The sequence below is a fragment of the Sturnus vulgaris genome, chromosome 6, assembly GCF_052056855.1.
Source record: "Sturnus vulgaris isolate bStuVul1 chromosome 6, bStuVul1.hap1, whole genome shotgun sequence".
In the NCBI taxonomy this organism is placed as follows: Eukaryota; Metazoa; Chordata; class Aves; order Passeriformes; family Sturnidae; genus Sturnus; species Sturnus vulgaris.
In genome coordinates, this window is record NC_142248.1 from 31,121,388 (window position 1) to 31,145,209 (window position 23,822).

The following is a 23,822-nucleotide window of genomic DNA, read 5'->3' on the forward strand; positions in this document are numbered from 1 at the left end:
ACATTTACATTAAGTCAAACATTCATACCCTTCACTTGCTTTCAGACAAGCCACTGAAATTTTTAAGATTAAATTACCATTGACTGATTTAATTTTAATGTAACTTCATTAATGTCACCAGGTTTTCCCTAAAACTCTACTTTGCAGACCCAAATATACACTCTAGACTAGCAATTTTCTTAGACTTATGAAATTTGAAAGTAGAAGCCTTTTGCTCAAGACACTTACCAGCTCTAATACTAACATAATTTATTTTTCAGGTTGCCATAAGATTGTCAACAGCTGCCTTTTGACAAAAGCAACTGGAAGATGCTGAATAAAATTAATTCTGCAAGGAATGCCGTGGCCCATTCCAGCAAAGCTCTAAGGCTATATTTATCTTTAATTGACAGTGATTCAAGTCAAAAAACATGCTAGAAAATTTTACTGTAATGGATGAAAATGTTTATGACCACAAACACTTCAATGTACTCAACACAAAAGGTCCAGTTTTAACGCCTTCCCATAGAAAGCTGGCCAAAGACAGTGTTAATACATTTGACTCACTCATGCAGTTTAAAGCTGCTAAATATATAAATAGTAGATCTTAACTTTGAGTTAAATTATCAATTTTAATTTGTTTTTATTTACTGATGAGTTAATAAAAAAAAAAGTACTCACAGTTTGGAACTGAATTGTCTCTTCTTTGTTTGCCAATTCTAATGCGAAGAAGGATTTATTGTGGGACATGTTGGCAATATCATGCCACCTGCAGACAAAAGGGACAGGATATGACTGGACAAGCTCTGACTTTCAAACCACAAAAAATGCAAGTGCAAAGCAGAACCACCATCAAGAATTTAGACAAATTTACTCATCAGTAAATTATAATGTCCCAATTGCTTGAAAGCAAACAAAACATTCCAGGGGAAAAAAACTTAAACCTACACTAAACAAAGCGTTTAAGGCATTATTATGCACATTTTCTAGAACTCTTGCACATTGACAGATAAAAAAAATTTGGATTGCATAAAATATATTTTTTCATCTTATTTTTAAATGCATATGTAGCTTGAACCACTAGTATTATGTTAGTGTAAATAAAGGTTGTATCATAGATTTATTAAAAGAATATTCTGCAGTACATAAACCCATGGAAAAAAACATGACCCTCATATAGGGCTCTCTCTAAAGGCATTTTTATGGCTCCCATTTGCATTACATAGAGGTGTCTGTTAGCACTTTCCGTAGCTATTGTCTCATGTATATGAGGTAGAGAAACATTAATGTCTCCATTTTAATGTAGAACAAAAATCCCTCAAATCTAAGGCCTTGGTTCATAAGCCTTTGTGGGCACAACTATGAAATTACCTGAACCAATCTCAAGCATAATCCAGTCCTTCTAAATTATACTAATGGGTCATTTGTCTACGCTTTATTGCCACCCAAATAACATGATATTGCTATCCATGCTGGAATTGCCAAAATTCTTACAACAAACAAGCAAAAGAGCAGAAAACTGGATCCTGATATTGGAATAGAAATACTTTCTGATGCTTCCCAATGTGCAACTTTTTCCTATATTTACAGACACTGCATCCACAATTCTTTGAGATTTTATGTGAAATGCATGAACAAAAATTTATTCCTCTCCCTGTGTGTTTGGTAAGTAGAGCTGTTGTTTAATGCTGTAGGAAAGCAGAGAAGGGCACTTTGACAACTCCAGGCAATTAAAAAGAGCTCAGCATCAGCTCTCCTATCACAGCAGAGATAGAAATTTTTCTGAAGGACATTTACAGTAATGAATTTCTAAATTCTGTTAAAACAAAACTACTAACGAAAGAAGCATAGTTGGCTACTTTCCCTAATCCCAGAAATTCACCAATAGTGAAGTTCCAGTAACTCTTGGACCATAGGATTTCAAGACTTTTGTTCACATTCAGTCAGACATTCGATTCTAGGAGATTAAAGTTCACTAAGAATAAACCATTCCTTGTTTTAGCAAAAAATCTCAAAATGTTTTTTAAGAAATTATTCTGAATTCTGCTCAAAGATGCCCAAGCAACCCCTCTCAAAGTCAGTAGGAAGCCATTTCATGTGAAGACTGAATTTTAAGTGTTTAGGTAAGTCAGAGCTCTGTTTATAATTTATAAGAACATTCAATGATAAACTAAAACAATGCATGAATCCAAAATAATAAAACAAATGTTATCTTGTACCTCTCCACATATATTTATGATATATGAAAGGAACTCCCAGACAGTTTCACAAATTTCTATATGAATGGATATGACAGTCTCGGGATTTAAGATGCTCTATGTGCAGAGAATTGCTCCTTTTTGATTCAAGAAATGTTTTGCAATGCAACTGCATACAAAATATTCATGTCTTAGAATTTAAAGAGATTAATTTTGCAGTTAATACATTGAGAAATTCCCACTGGCTTCAGTATTCACTGTAGCATGATGACTATGAGAGTATGTTCAGGTTTATCAAATGCATAAGTACACATCATATCTAAGAGCATTGATGTGAGGAGCACATTTAAAATGTGAAGTTCACTAAGATATTTTATGAAAGAACAATACTAACCTAAATACAACAGGAGGACGACCATTTTTGTGTTTAACAAAGATACCATCAAGACATGCTCCAATGAATATGTCACTTCCTTGGCTGTCCTGTAAGAAGTTGCAAAAAATTATGCAAGTCCAGAAAAAAAGTCTTTGAAAGCAAAGTTACATACGAAACAACTGCTTTTATAATTCTGGAGGAGAAAATTCTCGGTGGTTTGTTGTTCAGGTTTTATTTACTTTTGGCAGGAAGTAACCACTCTAAACAGGGAGAAAAGGGCAATTAGACAAAAATCAAAACCTCATTTACCTTTGCAGGATAGGTCTCTTCACCATAGCCCTCCATTCTTTCTACTTCTTGCATATATAACATTTCTGCATCAGGAGGAGTAAGGCCTCTACAAATAAAACAGCAATCAGCTAATACTGCCAATAAGAAAAAGTCATCTTTGCTTTACTCTGAATGACACTGTCAAAGCTTAAAAAGCATCCCCAGGACATGCAGGCAACCATTAAATCGTGCTATTTCTATCTGTACCAGTGGCTGATACATTTGGCTCAGCCTTTACACTTCGATTCTAATAGCTTCTTTCTCTTTGGCATCTTTAGTGTAAATAGCAACAAAGATCAGTCAAAATTACCATCTCTACTAATGGCAGACAATTATCACATTCTTGATCAAATCCAGCAGTGTCTCCACATTTCCTCATTTTATCAGAAGCACACATGTTCAAGACATGAATGTCCTCTATATTGCTATAGGGGAAATACAAAGTCTGGCATTTTGCATTTCAGAAAAGACAGTTTCATCTTCTAAATGCTGACTATTTTACTGTAATACTTTGAAAATATGAGGACAAGATCTGTAGGTAAAGGTAGAATTCTTTATAATTAGACCAACTGACAGTTTTCTCACAGACTTGCAGGAGTATCATGGAACTTAAAAGCTTGTGTTTACCTACCCACCAACACACCTCAGTTACCTCATAAATAATGTCATAAAAGACTTTATTTCTACATGAAAAATCCTATCATGCTCATTGTTATGTCTCTCAATACTTTTTCAATCATAAATATCTCAATTTCTCCACTTTTTCCTAATGTCATGAAGATTAAGTTTTCTTTGCTGAACCTGAACCAACGTAATCTTGTTACAAGCGCATTTCAAAGATAAATGAAACTGCAATTTTCTAACTGTTGTTTTATAACAATACGGGGTAAATATTCAGTATTACTCACATAGTCACAAACGTTTTTCACTAATGAACTGATAAAGAGAACTTAACTTTCCTTTGTCCTGGACTACTGCACCTTAGCTCCCTTCTACCCAAGATCATAAGCATTCTGGCACAGTTACTGGTCTCTACATTTCTCCTGCTCATAAAACCTCCCAATGTTGTTTATTAAGAAACATCCTTACTGGGGTCAGAACTTCATATAAACAAGAGTCAGAAACACTATATGTTGAAGTCACACTATTTAATTGTGTCTCATACTCTTTTCAAGCTGAATCCTCTAATTTATTTTACTAAATATTCTGTTTTCTGTTTCATTTTCATTCAGCAAAAGCTCTTGTAACTTTAATAGATATACTAGAGAAAAAACTCATTTAAATGAGAAGTGAAATTAGTCCAATTGTATTTCAAGATTCACAACTTTCTGAGCTACAGAAGCTACTGAAGACTGAAATTAAGCACTGAAGCGCTTTAGACTTACCTGTACTTCTGATGTAGCAAGGCAACTTTCTGTGTTGCTTCTTCCAGTATTTTTTCTTCTTGTAGCCAACCCTGAAGGTAAAATAGCATTTGTAGAATGAAATACAAAAAAAATTCTACAAAATCAAATGGTTATAGATTCTTTGCACATGCTAATCAACACTTGACTCTAGTCTTGGAGCTTAGATGCTGCAATATGCACAAATAAACCCTAAAAGCAGAAATACTGTTTTGAACTGGTTTTACTCACTTTCCCATCTGTACCTCAACCTTCTTTTCAGTGTAATATACAATAAAATTGAAAATATCTTACTACATCTTTGTTTTGGTGTAATATAGGGTGTCATATCTCACTCCAATCTCAAAGAAAATCTTTACTAAATTTGACAGCCTAGGGACCAGTAAGACAGACAGATCATGGAGGCTTGCTAAAAATTATTTCCATTTACCAATTTTAAGAAGCATTTAAATTTGTCAAATTAATAATTTAAATGCACCAATTTAAAGAAAGTACTTACCACTGGAAACAAAGCAAATCTTTGTAGAAACTCCTGAGATTCATACTGATCATAGTCTCCAAAATCCGCTAAAAATAAAAAAGATCTTGGATTCAAACACTTTTAACAAAATTATTCAAAGCCCAATTAATTGTAGCAGGATCTCCAATTAGCAAACCTCTATCCTATTGAACTACAATATCAAAGCAAAATAAAACAACTAATCAATAAGGTTTATGAAGAGAAAAGGTTAAAAAAATTCCCATCTTTTTACCTTGTTCAGAAAAATTGGTAACACTCCTTGTGGATTGAGAAGAAGAAATGATGAAACACTTAATATGGGAGTTATTTATATGAAAGGGGACCACCTCTGACACACTATATCTATACAGCTCTTGAGATAAAACAGTGCTTAGAATTAACCTATTGTACTGCTTTTAAATACAGATCATTCTTGAAACAGCAAGCACTGCTTCTGTTCATTCACCAGCTAAAATTACTAACCTACCTGGTATAAGCTACCTCAGTCATTGGAGCACATTAACTTGGAACCTGTGCTTTTTTTGAATTGTTTCTTCACTGTGTTATCAACACATACAATTCATCTCTTATACAGGAATAAAAAAGGAAGGTGAAACCTAAAAGGATGAATGTTTTTCCATCTGGAAAGAGGGTTATATTGAAAGATTTCTATAAACAACTCACTGAGCAGAGAGACATTTACACTGTCCAAATACATGGAAAAAACACAGCAAGGTTTCTTCAGTTGAAGACCATTAAAACCTGGCTTGCATTAAACAGATTCACTGTTATATAAACAAGGCATTAATACATTTTATCCTACTCCACTGGGAGCCATATTTCCAAAAAACATAATCAACATCTTTATTATGATAAAACCAATGTATATAACTAACAAAATAAAAAAAAAAAAATTTGGTTGTATATACTGCCAGTGATTTTAAGTCCTGTTCAATTTTGGCAGTTTTACAATTGCTGTTAGATATACTGAAGTGGTATTCACTGTGAATGATATACAAATAACAATATACAAACATACTAAACACAGCTGTTGCCATTAAAAACTTTTGAGAGATTTAGTATCAGACAAGCACGTTGCAAGGAACACTGAACATGATCAGTGTAGACAGACTCAGGACTGGTATATACTCTATCCCATATGATCCTAGCTAAGAAAAATAAAATTGCCTTTTTCATATAGGTATCATAGAAATGTGTTTTCAGGAGTGACTTGAACACAAGAACTGTTAACAGTCTTGCACACTAACTTGAAATAATCTTATGTGATAGAAAATTTTGGATAAAAAGTGGGAATACAAGTACATTCAAAGTTGCCTATTTATGAAGATATGTCAGAATAAAGAGTTTTCATTAACAGAAACAGAGCAAGGGTCTATTGATATAGGCAGACAACTGAAGCCTTTGCCCCCAAAGGCACTCCAGTGTCTTAATTCAAATCCAGCTCCTGGAACTACATGTTAGATACCCAGGTACAACTCTGAGAACTGCACAGAAGCAAATTCAGGGCCACTGATTGAACTGTTCCTCTCCACAGCCCATATGACGAAGTCCTAAGGAGTAAGCCCCTTTCATAACTTACTGAATTGGCTCTTTTGAGTGACAAATAGAAAACTGGCAATAGAAAATATATCACCCAAGTATCTCATGCAATATTAGCTAGTTGGTACAATTTCTTACTTACCCTGAACTGCCAAACCAGCCAGACGTATTGCTTGTTCCAGTGTGCAAGGAATGTTGCCTTCCAAGATGTCTTTCTTTAATTGTAAGTAATACTGATACCTATGGGGTGGGGGGGGTGGTGGAAAAAGAAAAAGCTAACATGGGCTTCTTAATTTTCAAGAGAGCGTAGAAGACTATGCCTTTCCTACTCCTCTCTGCATTCCCCAGTTTGAGTAGAGGGTAGTCTCCCTCATGATTTGGACACACTGCTTCAAAGCCTTTTAAAACTCCTGCCTCCCTCAGCTTTCACATATCATTCTATAATCAGTGATGTCGAAGAACCTCCACAACTTCTATCTACTTACCAAACCCTCTTTTTCTTTTTTTCCTCTTTCTTCCTTAAAATTGTTGTTATTGTCTCTTCACATTGTTCAGCAAACTGCTGCTGGGTTGCTGCATTCTCTTCCAATAGATCTAACAATGTACATTCCCTCAATCCCAGTAGTGATTTTCATTTCTGCATTACAACTTCTGAGTACATTTTGTTCTCACTTTCAAGGCACCTTCTTTTTTCTTTTAATCTATTCTTTTCCTGCATTATCTCTCATACATGCAACCACTACTACCTGTACTGTTTGTCCACAGCCTGAGCCACTATTTGCCTGTATTTTTCTGTCCCTTTCAGCCACTCAAGGAACTTTCTATCTGGAGCCCAAAACACCTCAAAATTGCCATTACAGCTACAGAGACTTGGCCAAGGAAGGCATTTGTCTTCTGTAAGTCTAGTTTTAAAAAATTCTTCCTCATATTGTATGTTAACTCTAGTGAAGCAAGGTATTAATACTGAGAACATGGAAATATGTGCTATAACTCATTTAGTGATTAGAAAGGTCAGGTAAACTCCACATAATTTTTATTGATGTTAATGGACAGCTCTCTTCCATCACTGTTTACTGCCCTGCAAAATACAGTGATAATTTATAAATTGTGTTTAGATTCTTGGGGATCCTTCTACAAAAATCCAGTATATCATATGACAGTACATAACATCCCTAAACAACACACACAAGAACAGCTGGGACTAAACCCAGGTCTTAAAAAAACAGAAAAGATAAAGCCCAAGGCATTTGGGGAACAAGTCTTCCTAGTCAAAAAGCAGAAGGTGAGCTCTTTTCAATAGAACAACTATTAAAAGTAAACATATAGATAGAGAATCTTAACACTACCTCAAGAAAGCACATCTCTTTTTATCTATAGCATTTCCACTTCCTGGTGTACATTAAACATATAATTTGCTTGAACATGTTCAATTTCATTTATATCAAACAGGCACGAAAAAACTCAGATTTCTGAAACTAACCCAGACCCTTGCTATCAAAGTAAGTACCACCCATCCTCTAGGACACAAGCTGGCACATAAATTCCTGCTTTCTACCAGGTAGCCCACTGCCAAATTTTTGTTAAAGCTCCAGCATAAACACCATATTCTTTAAATAAATGCCAGAGAAGGCTATTCAAGGTTTTTCAGGCAATTTAGCTTTCCAAAGCAATACTATAGTATTTATCTTACTCTAATATATTCTAGTACACCAACACAGAATATGAACCAGAGATCTTTAAGCCACTAAAATTGCCCAGAAACAGCACAAAATTTTAGAGTTTAAAAAAATAACTCTTTCAAAAATTACATATAAAACCAAAAACTAAAGCTGCCAAGCATTGAGCAGTACACAACAACACCAGTGTCTGCACCAAGAGGTCTGCATCTGGTGACCCTGAAAAGCTTTCACATCACAATTAGCAGGAAAGGTGTCTGGCAGGCTATTTTAGGAACAGAGACAGTTTCATGTAACCATAGAATAAATTAAGATGAAAAAGATCTCTGAGTGACCATCAGCTTCAACTCCCCACTCAGACCAGGGCCAACTTAAAGTTTTTAGCTTAAATGGGTTAGTTAATACAAACACATATTTTTGAAATAACAATTCATGTTTGCAATCAGCTATGGGTTTTGTACTCAACTGCCAATTAAAAATAATCATTAAATCAGAACTATACATATTAAGCCATTAGAAGCCAATGTACAGGCTCATTGGAATAACTGGCTAGTATATATGCTCAATTTTACTTTTTCCCCTGCAGTCAGTAACAATTATGTGACGTTCCCCAGTTTCAAAGTAGAAACATACATGTAATACCAGAACTAACATCCATATTTATGGCTCAGTGATACACAAAAAAAATCACAAGCTGAAGTCTAGACTGTAGCTTGCCAATGTACTGTACTAAAAGAACAGAAAGTACTGAAAGCAAACCAAAGAAAGCATAGCTTAAATCTGCAAGTGCTTTGTACAGGATAGATATCCATGAAAGCAATATATGGATCTCCAGAACAACAACAAAAAAAACCCAAAAACCAATCAACCAAACAAATCAAAAAGTCAAACATGAAGACTAAAACAATTAAAAGTCTGACCATGGAGGTATACCTGTTACTTAAAACAGGTTTGAGTAGATTCCTAAGATTACAAAAAACCTAGTTGCTTGCTTAGTTTATCACATATTTTAATTATTCCAAAGATAAATTAGCGTACAGTTTGAACATAAATTTTGCCTAAAATAATTTTCATTTCTATAAAGGTAGGGGAGTGGAAAGCAGACAACTTTTAAATAAACTATACATTTCAGAACGCTGAGAGCAAATTTATAAACGTAGAAGTTTATATTAAGAGGTTTACCTGGTAATCTCCTGCTGAAGCTGAGAAACAGTAGGCACATAGAATACTACTCCAAAATACACAGTTGGCTCCAAGGCATATTTGTCCAGCTGCTTTTTCAGAGGCTTGTCCAGATCTACCCATCTGCGTTGATTCTGCTTATTATAATACCAGAGACTGAAATATGTAATCTGAAAAAGAGGCATTTCAATGATGAAAAAAAGTTAGTGTTGTGATATTAGATATCTGTAAAATACACTGTATGAAAGTCTTGCTACTTAAAAATAAATGTTTTAAAACACTAAGGCTATGGGTTATAGAAAACTTCAGGGAACTGCAGAGACATTTACTATAAAAAGCAGACATTACATTCAGATAATCAACTCAGGTACATAACGTCCCCCACCTAAAACTGTACCAGAACTACTCTTTATTTGGAAACAGTTCATAACTCATAACTCTGTTGTGCCAATTCACAGATGCAAGTAGTAGGCATTCACGTGTGACAGAAAATCTGAGGGAAGTGGGGGAGGCAAATGGAAAATGACATGGGACAGCAGTAGAGTAAAGCATGGCTTCTCTGGGGAGCTGGTAGGCAGGCTCCCATGGGATGCTGAAGGACAAAAGAGCACAGGACAGCTGCTCAGTCAAAGATGAGCTCATTAAACCATATGCATGGCTCACTGCATGAGCAGGAAAATAACCACAGACAGCAGAGCAGGAAGATATCCTGCCTGAGTGGGCAACTCCTGACCCAGCCAAAACACAACATAGTGTGCACTGGAACAGACCACTCAGAGAGGCTGAGGGATCTCACCCTTGGAAGGTCAAAATCCCACTGGGCATCATCTTGAGCAATACAATCTAATTTTTATTAGATCCTCTCCCAGAAGGAGTTTGGATCAGAGTACTTTTTCTCTTGCTCCAAAATACAGTTCTAAATCCATACTGCAGTCACCTACTAAAATTTAAATTTCTCCACTATATTTAAACTGGCTAAGATCTGCTCTCACAGTACTTATTTCATTCAGTTCTGGACCAGTAAACAGATGTGGACTGGATAATATTCATGCCATTATCATAGCAAAACTAGATGTCATAATTAGAAGTGTTTTAACTGAGGGAGAGAGATAAGTGATTGTTATGAATTACCAATTAGGCTGGTAGGTATTTACATGAAAATTCTGCAAGCTCTTGCTACATAAACTTTAATGTATGTAAAAATTGTAGAAATACCTTTAATCCAATATCTTTCCTTCCATATTTTCAGGCATTTTTAAGTTACACAAAATAAAGCTTTTAAGGATGAAGTTTTATAAAGCAGAGGAAATATTTATCATGATTTCTCTAAATAATTTCTGTGAACTAGCCATGGAAAAATTGTCTCCTTAGCTAAAAAAGTATTTACTCTTTTTTTCTCAAAAGCTCTAGCGTTTTGATATTGTGGAGCACAAATTTGAAATTCACTGGGGAGCAACAGCTTAGTAGAAAAAGGCCATTTCAGTATATTCCTGCAAAAACTCGCCCAATATACACATCTGAAAATTCTTATACATACATCTTCTTAGTTTACAGTCTAAACAGGATGAAGAGTCCACTCTCACAGGATTCCAGATTTTCCTTACAGCTCTGACAGGCTGACCACGTGTGCAACAACCACAGCACAGGCACATATAAACCCATCCCAAACAACACGGACAGCAACTGAATCCATATCAGTGCTCCAAATCAGCACAGACCATCAAGTAATTTGAGGCACAAATGTCAAGGTGTAACATTAAATTAATAAAACTATCTATTCCATAAAACCATTTTGACTGGGATATTCGCAAAAGTAGGAAATTAGAGCTAGTTCTAAGGCATAATGTTTCTTTGACATTGCATACTGGCAAAACGTACTTCTTTGCTCTTCTCTGAATTAGCATAAACACAGTTCTAAGTGATTGTTGGTGGGTTTTGGTGTTTGGAGGCTTTATTTCCCCAAGGTTTAAAAAAATCTTTATGTTAAAACTAGTGCTAGCTACCATGTAATTGCAAAATTAGTAAGATAAGATAAAAAAGAAACAGATAAAATCTGCCTATTTAGCTTCCTATTTAACCTTGAGATGCTTTCTATTAACTCTAAAGCAACTCTGACCCTCTGATAAAAAGACAGCCTATAATACAGAAAATCAATTTAATTAGAACTGTTCATAGAAGAAAAATGCATGTTTTTTCTGTATAGAGGAAGATATCTAGAGAAAGTGCAGAATGGAAAAGTTTAAAAATCACAATAGAGAACTAGATTATTCCCAAATAAGAAACAGAGTTCTCTGTATAGCAAACAACCAAATTTTTCTCAGGAGGACACAGTGTGCTCATCACTTCTAAATTCTGAAAGCCAAGATTTAGGAAGTCATAAAAACTTTGAGTTTCAAGAGGACAAAAGAAATATGGCTCTGAATATAAATAATATGAACAACACATTCCTCATTTCCCAGTCCAGGCACACAAAGTTTGTCATAACTACATTTTATTTCTATTCTATTATTCTATTTATTTCTATTCTTCAATCCCCCAATCATTAGGTGACTACTATCACCCTACAAGGATATTGTGAAGACAGTATCTTAAATTCCATAAGATGCTAGGGAAAAAAACCCAAACAGTAGTACCACAGACACTCCGTTACAAAATAAATACCATGTTGTCTGCAACATTACGTGTTAAAAAGGATAAAATGTACTGAATGACTGACTACTCCTTAATCCTTCCTGCAGAGTGAGTAAGGAAAGGAGTGCATGTAAAAAGGTGTATTTCTCTTCCATCACAACTGCTAACACCATGCATGCAGTCACAGGAGCCAGAGTCAGACTGCGATGCTGACATTCTGCTCTGACCCAGCCCACTTCTCTGACAGGACAATCACATCAGCCTCAGGCTGAGCACCATCTAAAATGTGGAACCACAACATTCTGGGCAAGGGCAATGGCCATGGCAGACACTGAAAGCAAAGGGTAAGAGCTACAGCTGAAAAACTTCGATAGATGATGTCACACAAACACCTTTGGAAACCAAATAAAAATACATCCCAGAAAAGTACAGCTAATTGTTGAATAAACTAACTTGCATCCTTGGTGTACTTAAGTACCTCATAGAAGCACAGATGTATAACAAAGGTGAGGAGAAAGAGACCACAAACATTGCCACTGTTTTGAACTCCCTGATGTAAAATTCTCCTGGTTCTGCACCCTGAATTTAAACTGAATGTACAGACTATTTTGAAGGCATGATGATCACTTGAGTAGGTCTATTTCTTTGAAACACTGACCACTTTTTCTTGCCTACACACAGAACTGAGCAGTTACTGGCATAACGGACTAAGAAAAATGTTTTCACATTTTAAAATATCCTCTGGAATCCAGCATATCATTAAACAAGCCATGCAAAATACTACAGACCAAACCTGGTCTTCTGACTTCTATGCAAACCTTTCACTTCACTTCAAGGGCAGAATTTGATCCTATGAGTTTTCAGAGGAGCTTATGCACCCTGGAATATTCGCACTGATTAAAATAGAACCCACTTTTATTCATTGCTAAAACATTTTATTATTAGCAGCTCAGGACAACATCCAGTGCTAAAAAGAATGGCATGACATAATTCTTAAAATATGTTAAGCTGTTAAGATTAACACTACTTTGTGGTTCGTTTATTTTAGTGACTTATTCATGACCCAACCCCTCTGAAGAAAATCAAACAGAAATATAAAGAACATATAATTTCTGCAGAGTTAATTTCTATTTGCTTTCTGACACTAGATGCAGAAAATGTTTTTGCATAAAATTCCAAGAGCTATCAAAAACACAAAAGTACCAAAAGCCCCACACAGTATTTACAGCTCATAAGTTGGTGGGAGTGACTTCATCATTGAAATCACTCAGACTTCCTAAGCTAAGCAGAGGAGTTTCAGCTAAGCAGAGGTATGAGTGCCACAATACCACATTACTGCAGGTGACTATATTAGATCTTTTGTACTGTGAAAGTCAGAGAAGTGGTGCTGAGCAGCCTTAAAAGAGACAAGTAAAATTTTACTGTGGACTTCAATTGCCTAAGAGCAGGACACAGATAGAGAAGACAGAGCCAGAGTCTTTTTGGAAGTAATCACTGCAAGTATGAGAAGCACTGGGGACAAACTGCAATGTGGGAAATTCCAATTAGATCAGTAAAAAAATTTCACAACAAGACTAGCCAAACACTGGAACAGATAGCCCAAAGAGGTGTCAAATCTCCATCCTTGGAGGCACCTGGGTGGTAAACTCCCCCAGGCAGCCCCTGAACCACCTGATCCTCCTGAGCAGAGGGTAGGACCACGCAACCCTTGGAGGTCCCCTGAGGCACAGCAGTGTTCAAACTTTACTTCAACCTCACATATTTAATTATATATTTTCCAGTTAATTTCCATATTTTGCACTATAAATCTTACAAAATATGTCATAGATTACAAATAGTCTGGAAAGGAGAATTGTTTTCAAACGGTTCATACAGTATCTTCTAATAAATGCACTTGGCTATCTGCTTCAAGGGCACCTGAGAAATCGCTATCCTAAGATCTGAGGCAAAAAATCAGAAAAGAGAAAACAATAGCAGAAGAATGCAGTCAAAATATATTTTCAGGCTTTTCCTCTTTTACGCTGGTACATACAAATAAAACAGACCCTATAACTTCCCTGATCAGAATGCTGAAAACACCTTCTCATTATTGAAGGATAAGAACTACAGTCAAACTCCTAAAATCCCAGTTAGCCCAAGGGCTCCACCACGTCTAGCTTTGTTATATGCTTGGATACAGAACAGCTCCTGCTATCAGGATAGCACAGCTTAAATAAACCACGTGCAGGAGAAATGGGGCAATAATCTTATACTAAGCACAACTAGCAGATATCAAATGAAAGCTTTTCCCTACGCTCAGTGTTAAAACTACAGAAGGAGACAACAGGCCTTGAAAATTCTCCAGAAACTCCATTCTTATCACAGCAGACAACCTCCTCCACAAAACTTTCCAATCTCTAGCTGAGAAAGGATTTGGAGCAGCCTGGACTGGCCAGAGTACAATATCCAAGACTTCCTGGAAGTGGTGGAGAAAAAAGCCTCTATGCCACCAAGTAGAAATTTGCACTTCTCTGTATACTACCATGACCAATTCTTCATGCAGAAATAGGAGGATCACCGACAAAAATCCCTCCCTTTTCCCCCATATTGAAGCCATTTACCATAGGATACTTTTGTCTATACTGTTTTTGTTGTTCTAGCACTGACAAGCTCTTCAACTGTAGCTGCAGGAGGGAATATTTAGCAGAGTAGCTATACGAACAAAGACAATTTATTCTTAAATCTTAGTTCTTTCATAATGGAAACAATTTTTCCAACACTTACACACACAATTTCCTCCTAACTACTCTAATATGGATTTCACAAACACTATTTAAACGAAGTAATTGCCAACTATAGTTTAAAGCAAAACAGAAGGGATAAGAAATAAATAAGCAAATCAATATATATATATAATATATCTATAATCTGATGTATTGAAACACTGTAACGCTGTACAAATCTCAGTACTCTGTGTTTCACACCCTTCAAATATCTTGAATAAACAATCTACTAACGGGCAAGGAAGATTATACTCATCAGGACATTTGACAAAGGTAAGATGACTAATTTACAAGCTAAAGAGCCATACCTTCATAGTGCAAAGAAAACATTATATCAAAGATATATTTTAACCTCTAGCAGAGATAGGTCAGTTATCAACATGATCCAGAAATGTAGAAATATACTTATTTTGAAAAAAATCATGTTACTTTTTCCCACCACTGTTCAAGACTCTGAGAAGGATGAACTCACGTAAATGCTTTTGATTTCCACCTTACACATCACTGACATTAGAAGAAGCGTCATGTTCCCATTCATCAGGGGCTTAAGCTCTGATTGGTTTACTAAGGGGAAAAGCCAAATTTCAAAGCAGTCTAAAAATACTAAACAATAAGCTAATGCCTTTGCTTCAGAAGTAAAGAAAACCTCTTCTGTCAAAATTGGTATAAAACTGTACAGCAATTCACTGACACGATGGTAAACAAAATGCAATTAAGTGATATATTCAAATTCTGACTTAAATTTATAAAAATGGTAAAGAAATCAGGGGCAAGGCTTCCTAATTGCCACTACTGTTTTCATGGAAAAACCTTAATTTTGCGCTGCTCAGTATAATAAGACTGAGTGCAAACCCTTTACCTGAATATATATCTTCTTTTCTTCAGGGAAAGGAAGAACTACAATAATTGAACTGAGGCAGTTACTGATTCTTGCCTGACTGTTCTGTCCTTCAATTTGTCTTGGTTCCTAAATTACAATTATCACACTCTTATCACTAATATTTGTTTTAGATGGATTCAAATTTGCTTTTCAATAAAGCAGCATCTTTTAAGCTAATCAGATTACACATGGAAGATCTGTATTCTTATATACATTCCTCCATGTCAAATTCTCCTTTCCTAATTATAAGGAAAATTTGGTTCAGAGAGGCAACCACAGCAGTTCAACTACATGAACTGCTTCTCTTATTTCTGCAAGCATCAGCTAAAATGCTGTCAGACTTTGAAACAAGACATAAACACAATTATGTTAATGATCCCTCTGTCATGACGTAGCCCAGCTCTTATTTGTCTGTCAATATGGTTACTGATACTTATAGACATAAGAATATTTATGGTTGCACTTGGTCTGATTTTAAAAACACTGTTTTCATATGCAAAACACATTTAAGAAACCACCACAATGAATTAAAGGTATTTTTTTGTCTTTTCTCCAAAAGAGAACTGATTTTTTAGAATTCAGAGCAAAGTTTTACAGCATAGTTCAAGCATTTCCAAAGCACTGTTTCAGAACTTTGAAGTTATTCAGGATCCAGAAAACTTTAGTTCCCTTTCCTCTGCATGCCCAAAACAAACACAGGAACTTCAACAGCACATACACTCCACAGAAGTTTCCTTCCATTGGTTCTCATACTTTTACTCTACCACAGATCTGCAGTTAAGTCAGACTCTGCTTGTACACAGCAGCAGAATTTGCCCCTTCTCTCTGGTTTAGAAGTACTATTAGAAAACAACAACAACAAATCAACAAGAGAAAGACACCAGTTACATCTTCTGCCAAACCTAGCTAGCTAATATACCTAGCTATATTTCAATGCTATATTTTCAACTGTTTCATTTGCACACTCATGCCCTAGATGCAAGATTAGCACTGTTGTATGTACTTTTTAAGGTAGTTAACCAGCAGAGCTCTCGGCAGGTTTTCAAAACTTGTGATTCCAGAATGGGTTTTTTGCAAGTTTTTTTGCATAAATCGTGTTTGGTTATAGTTATCTCACAGGCTAAAAGACAGACAGTGCTACAAAGGGTAAATAACTTATGTTCACTGTTCCCTTTGGCTTCTTTCCCCCGTTCCTCAGTTTAAAAGATCTGGATTACACACTCATTCCTGATGAGTCACATTCTAGGAATACCAGAAAATACTCAGTTTAGTGAATTAATTTCACTTTTCTATAAAGTTTATCATTCAGCAAAAAAAAGAGAAAAAATTGTCAACATATGTAAATCTTCCTAAATGTTAACTATGTGTCCATACTAGTATACAACTTGGAAATTGAGAAGTACTAATATGAAAATCAAAATAAATACAATGTTTAGCCATGCAATGCATAATTTGAAGATTACTCATTTATATAAAGATTTGTTGAAACCAGTATCTTAAAATATGACACACCATTAAAAAGAGTACACTTCACTGTCCAAATTCAGTAATTCCAGACTACACCAGAGAGAAAGAGGTATTTACAAATGTTACCACTGAATGTGTAAAAAAAGGCAGAGATTCTCCCAATGCCTCATGTGATAAACTGTTTTGAAGATGCTTGGGAACTGCTTGTCCTAGCTGCTTAGGCCATATACAGTAATCTGAAACTGATAGCTTGGATTTAAGAATGGTCCCGAGTCTCAGTATTCAAATAAACAGTCATACTTTCATGTTTAACACTTGGAATTCAACTTCATGCTTTAAGGCTGCTCAGTGCACTAAAAATATGCAAGAAATACTTTGTATTTTACTGTATCAAAGTCTAAAGTTGTTTTTGCAGATTGAAGAAAAGTGCTGAACACATTTTTCTTTCTGAAAACTTGCTACTAAGCAAGCCATCAGGAATGATCCAGTATCTGCTTGGCAAATCAGACTATTTAAAGGCAGAACAACTTTTCTTGAATGCAAGCTCTGGAAAGTAATTTATATCCCTATTTTCCATTCCCTTTTATTGCAACACATTTTCCTGCCAAAATAATCCATGCAAGAATGCATGACTGAAGGAATCTGCTCAGAGTTCAATAGTGTACTGTCAACTCCCTTATTCTGATATATGACTCCTAATTGAGGGAATTGCATCTATTGCTCTCTTTTTTTGTTTGTTTGGGGTTTTTTTTGTTTTTTGGTTTGGTTGTTTTTTGGGGGGTTTTTTGTTTGTTTGTTTTTGTTTTGGGGTTTTTTTTGTTTGGGTTTTTTTGTTTGTTTTTGTTTTGTTTTTATAAAGATTTTTAGGAGTGGTTCCAAAGAGAGATAATGAAGAATGGCTGAAAAAAATCCTGCATCTCCAACACTCTGTGAGTAGTTCAATAGAAGCTAGCAGTCACCATTCAGGAAGACAAGGCCTTTGCATTTTGCAAACAGTAAAAATTCTATACTTTCTGTGACTTAGAAGTTACATCTGGAAGTGGACAGATGAAATTGACAAACTCCATTCACACACCAATTGAATTCTAAATATATGAAATCTGATGTGTTCTAAGTAAACACTAGGGTACAAGAGTAACTAGACTCTCCTTTTGCTAGAAGGAGAAAGATTTGAAAAAGAAGGCATACCCTTACAAAAAATTGCATTTTCAAAATAACTAAAAAATTACTTGGAGACTTTACAATTGAAAATAACCACAATAAACAAACTCTTATGGATTAATGGCTTCACATCGATTTCCTTTTTTATTATTCTTTAAACAGAAAAAATAAAAAGCATTTCTGAAAACAAATGACTATGTATATCATTTCCCACTGAGGAATCCTACAGTAATGAATGCTATAATAAATGTAATACATGTTTGTAGGATTGAGTTCTAAATATATTTGCTCAATATTTGAGCAAAGTTACCAATGCTTGACAATAAAAAGATAATATTTTAAAATATCATAGTTATAAATGCAAATATTTATTATTATTTGCACAATTACTCATATTTTGGTTACCTAAGTCCAGGGTTTTCATCCTGTATTTGAAACCCATAATCAAAAGCTCATTCTGTGGCAGACTAAATAACAGAACAACAGCACGTTTTTCAGAACAATGTTAGCAACACTAAACTTGTATCACTAGTTTTCTCTCTCCTGCCCCCCAGAAGTGCACATGCTGCCACAGTTCAATGACTCCAGAATCAAATAAACTAAATCAGACTCTAGGGGGAAATGTCAGTTTACTCAGGATTGAATGCATTCAAATAATGCATTCAAACCACCTGTGCTCAACAACTTTATAAAATAATGACATTGGTTCCTATGTTGGTCAGCTATGTAGATTTCCATTAGCATTTCAAAGCTTAGCATTTCAGAAGGAATTCACTCAACACAGGAAATGTAGGAATAATCACTAAATGTGTGGAGGAGAAAATTTCAGTTTCAAAAGAATCCTTCAAAATACCAAGTAAGGAGATTTTGGGGGAAAAGGTCAGGTTGAACAGATACTTATATATTCAACTAGCACAAACCAAGTCTCATCATAAGGCCAGCACTCAATCAATCTGACTATATATGAGCTCCAAGACAGTGTCTGCAAATATAGGTGGCATTTAAACAAGCAAGAAAATGGTTGGTCACTGGTACACTTATCACATTTTGTGCTTTAGGATTTCACAGCACTAATCCATCAGAAAAAAAAATACATGCACACAAATAACACACTGTCTTATGACTCAAGTCTTGCTGTAGTTTTTAACCATGTTGCTTAGGTAGAAATTATTTTCTTCCTTTGTGTTTTTTTTTTAAGCAGAATTTTCAGCACTGTCACATTTAAAAAAACATTGCTTTGTTCATCATTCTAAGCTTTTACTCACCAACACTTCTCCCATTTCCTCCCCTTGGAGATTCCCTAAACTCTGTAACAACTTTTGCAACTGTTTCGGAGCAATCCAAGTCCCCATAAAAACCAGAAGGTGAAATAACAATGGGAACACGGGATAGCTGCTCCCGTAGCTGATTACCCTACATGGCAAGGATTTACCACATAGGTCAACTAGCGCCAAAAACTAAAGTTATGCCTTCGCTTGACAACTCACCTCCCGCAATTCAAGCCTCTGAGCCACTGCTTCCAGACTTTCCTGGCCCGTGCTTTCCACTGACAGTGTGAACTCCACAAATTCATTGTTGAGCAGCTGGATACGAGCCACCAAGCAACTCTTGCTGGACACTGTGTAACGTCGAGTTCGTTTCAATTTTAACCCAAAAGGTAGAGGCATCTTCTTTTTCCCCCAGTGATGGTTAGTGATAAAGAGCTACTACCACTGAGACCTTGAGAAGTGATGAGAAATCACCTCCTCTCAAAAGGTAAGGAGCTGTAAAGTCTCCAGAGATCAACCACCAGCAGCAGCAGCAGTATCCATTAAAGCCAAGCAAGTTTTCCACCAAGAGACAAGGAGAAGAGACATCCACTGGAGTCCTAGGAACAAAAGAGAAAGAGAAGAAGTACAAGAATCAGAAATACTTTGACTGAAAGAGGAATGGTAACATGGGAAAAATAACATGTATATTTTTTCTAAATTAAATAATCAGTCTACCTTTCCAAAATGCAGGCTGTTAGGTATTCAAATAATGAAATAAGTACCAGAGTTTCTGGTTTTTCCACAGACGATACTGGGTTTTGGCAAGTTGATCTTTTTTTTTTTTTTAAATCACAAGTGAATAATTAGTCTTAATCAGGTGTGACTGCAATGTCTTAAAATAAGTATTTATAAATTGAATCAGTATTTAAACTAAATATATCTCTTAAATCTGAGTTGCCTAAGGTATTTGTAATACTAAACAAAGACATTTTCTTTAAGAGCAAATCCAGCAACCTGGCTTTTCAGAGCATTGTGCAGCCTCAGTCACTATCTGCTGTTGGATTAAACACAAAACCAAGCCCCATATATGATAAAGGGGGGGGGGGGGGGGGAAAGAAAGGCAAGGGAGGTATTAAAAATCACACCTTAGCCATTTCCTACCAGACAATTAAAGTGCAATTCCTCTCATCTTCCATGGATTACAGCCCATCCTACCATTATTCCTTATGCTAAACTGCTGTATGATGCTTCAGGTTATGCTTTACCTCACCGAGAGAGTATGTGAATTCTGAGAACTATTTATTTTCTATTTTTTCCTTGAAAAACATACTCATACCCAGATTACAGGTAGCCACTCATCTCCCCACCTTCTGCAAACACCTTCACGCCTCCTCTCCTGTCAACTCCATTCCACGCTTTGCCTTCCTCCTTTTCCAAGCGCTTTCGTAGCGCACGCACCCTGCTCTGTGAAATTTGTCACAGCGTCACGGAAAGGTCTGGGCTGGAGGGCGCCTTAGAGATGCCCGCGTTGCACGCCGCTGCCCTGGGCAAGGGAAGCCATTCCCTCGGTGAGGCTGCTCTGCCCTGCCCTGGGCTGGGCTGGGCTGTGCGGGGCGGCGGCGGCAGCGACCCCGGAGCCGGCCCGGGCCAGGCAGAGCCGCCCGGCCAGCGCCGCTGCCGCTCGCCCCCGCTGCGGCGGGCAGGAGCTCTGCCCCGGCGGTGCCGCCCCGACCGAACGGGAAAGAAAACAAACGCCTACGTTTCTTCTTCAACTTTATTTTTTCCAGGCTGCCATGTATTAGTAGCACATATTAAAAGGCACAATTTGATTTCTGAGGACTCTCAGGATGACCAGACGGGAGGAACGTGAGGATATGCATTTCTTTGGAATGGAGGAACCGGAAGAAGTAGTCTTCCTAGCACACCTGCTTTTAAACTCAAAGTATAGCTGTAAACAAACCGATACCACATTCTCCTTGGACGTGGATACACCCACCTAGAAACTTATCCAACATAAGCACAAACTCTTTGGGCTAAAAATCCCAGACTCCCTACTCCCCAGCCAGCAGCACGGCAAAGGAACGAAGGTGGAAACACATTAAAGGCCTGCCATGGGGAGAAAGAGGAGGCAGCATGGCATTTTTTCTCAATGACATCTTTGCAACCCTACTCCAAAGAATGACCAGAAGCATATTTCATGACCTCGTTTGTGATAATCTTGAAGCAGTTCTATCATTCGACACAATCCCTATCCTCAACAGATACCACCTGAAAATCTTAGCTGAATGGAGAAACAATCCTCACCCAAACACCAACAAATTTATTTTTGAGTGTAGCTGTAGAATAAGTAACAACAGATAACAACAGATTTCCCTGAAAATTTAGGGATACAGAGGGAATCCTCACTTTATTATTCCCTCTGCACTTTGATCCTCCAAATCCAGCCCTGCTTGAACAGCATGCAAGGAATGCTCTACAGACAGAAGCTTTTAGTCTGCTGTCCACTGCCAGCAGAATCTTGCACTGGGTTTATTCCTGACAGAGTAACTTTTAGCTGGCTGACCTTAGCTCACATCCCCGAAGTCCATTTTCCAATACATTCTTTGCACAATTAGGTGTCTTGTTTGGTGCTACAGCAATGAGAGAAACCAATTTACTCCTCTCTGAAAACTACAGTCAGAAACGCAGAAGTGTTTCAACCTCAGGTTTTATGAAGTACCAATGAGTATGAAAGACTTTCAATCTTTTACGCCCATATCAAGGATTATTCTAATAGCATGGAAAAAACAAAACAAAACCGAAAATCACTAACCAGAGGCTAACCTGAGAGGTGAAATTTCCAAACCATCTAATGCTGACATGAGGCAGTCTCAGACTTTCGCTTATTTCACTATGCAAACAGGTAGCTATGCAAACATAGGAAGGAAGTTTAGAGCAGAATTTACAGAATGTGCCAGCCAGGAACATTCTCCAGGTTATGATCTGTTGTTTACATTAAATGCTTCACTGAGCATTTACCCTAAATTATTTCATTTTTGTACGCCTGACATAATCTTCATGACTTCTAAAACTCATTTATACAAAGAAAAACTACAGTAATTAACTTCCAGCCACATCACAAAAGACCAACTAAAAAAAGATTCCTAACATATAATACATATTGTAGAATTAAGGCAAGTTTGCTGAATAACACCAAGGTATCATTCAGCATCTTCTACTGCTAGCCGTGTGTACTTCTTGCAAACATAGCTGCGCTGGTTTTATTCAGCTTGTGAGTATTCTGCGGTCCTAGGTGCTCTCAAATTTGCCTGCTGAATTACTTTAAATTCAGACCTACCTGCATTGTTTTAAGCTACTTTAGCCAAAACTCACGGCTACATACTGCCAGGAGTTACAAATCCATCTGATGACCTTTACAATAACAAGCCTTTATTTACCAAGCCTGGAATTTTCTTGCAACAGCTAAAAACGTCTTTAGTGGCCAAACTTTGTACCTTTATATTTGAACAGAAACCTGTCGTTTCAAAAATACTATATCAGAATTTCAGCAACATGGCCATGACTAATGTGTGATTACTGAGCACTGTTGTATCTTTCTCCTTTACTTTCACCTCCCACTCCCCCCTCAATTATTAGCATTTTACTTTACAAATATTTTTAAACAGCCTGCATAAATGAAAATAATCAAAATAAAACTGCAATATATCGTGGTGAAAAAGGGTTCCTATTACTTTTCATTCTCGAAATACACATATTTTTATTTTAGAGCTATTTGGGCAGCCAAAAAAGTAATCAAAATACTCCACCCTCTCCTTGTATTACCAATTAATCTTTGACATGACTCTTGGACTGAGAGCAGTAGTAAGGGCATATCTCAAACTTCGCCCACCTCCAGAAGCACAGTCCCACAACCATTTCACCCATTTGCTTTTCAAAAAGTAACTGTTGAAACTCTTCAGTTTTACGGCACACAGCAGAGACGATCAGCCGCTATGTTTTTGCTGTGCCCGCTGTTTTCCCCTTACCTTGCACAGCGATCCGAAGACACCGGGTCTCCTTTCACATACGTGTAGCCGAAAACAGCCCCCAGCGCTCCAAGGCTTCTTGTGCCGGAGCCATCTCATCTGTATTCCTCGGGAGCTGACTTACTGTGCTCCTCTTGTCCCAAACAGCTGCTAGCTCGGCTAACCCACCTTCTTCTCAGATCACTCATAGTGAAAACATTCCTCACTTCCTGTCTCGAAAAACTTGCTCTGGATATCATTCCACTGGGTAAAGAGCTGGGGGGTGGAAGAAAATACTACAACAAAATAAACCTGTGCCAGCCAGCTCTTCAGGCGGCCTCTTTCATGTGACGCTGTGCCGCATGAGCGCAAATTGCGTTCTCAGGAATATTTTCAAATCGGCCGTCCCTGTGTGCCTCTGTGTGTGTGCATTTAATTTCTTTTCCTGGAGGCGTTCCCCTCGC

General features: G+C 36.8%; 1 protein-coding gene across 2 annotated transcripts in view; it reads right to left on the minus strand.

The window, feature by feature from the left end:
- PTPN21 (protein tyrosine phosphatase non-receptor type 21) overlaps nucleotides 1-23,822 on the minus strand; it is a 44,861-nt gene extending 21,039 nt beyond the window's left edge. For both annotated transcript variants that reach the window (XM_014869860.2, XM_088167449.1), the window contains exons 1-9: nucleotides 23,380-23,822; nucleotides 19,592-19,971; nucleotides 9,204-9,373; nucleotides 6,488-6,585; nucleotides 4,786-4,853; nucleotides 4,269-4,339; nucleotides 2,863-2,950; nucleotides 2,572-2,660; nucleotides 661-748 (exon numbers count right to left, since the gene is read on the minus strand). In XM_014869860.2, the coding sequence (XP_014725346.2) occupies nucleotides 661-748; nucleotides 2,572-2,660; nucleotides 2,863-2,950; nucleotides 4,269-4,339; nucleotides 4,786-4,853; nucleotides 6,488-6,585; nucleotides 9,204-9,373; nucleotides 19,592-19,771 (852 nt within the window). In that variant the 5' untranslated portion in view covers nucleotides 19,772-19,971; nucleotides 23,380-23,822. The remainder of the gene's footprint in view (nucleotides 1-660; nucleotides 749-2,571; nucleotides 2,661-2,862; nucleotides 2,951-4,268; nucleotides 4,340-4,785; nucleotides 4,854-6,487; nucleotides 6,586-9,203; nucleotides 9,374-19,591; nucleotides 19,972-23,379) is intronic.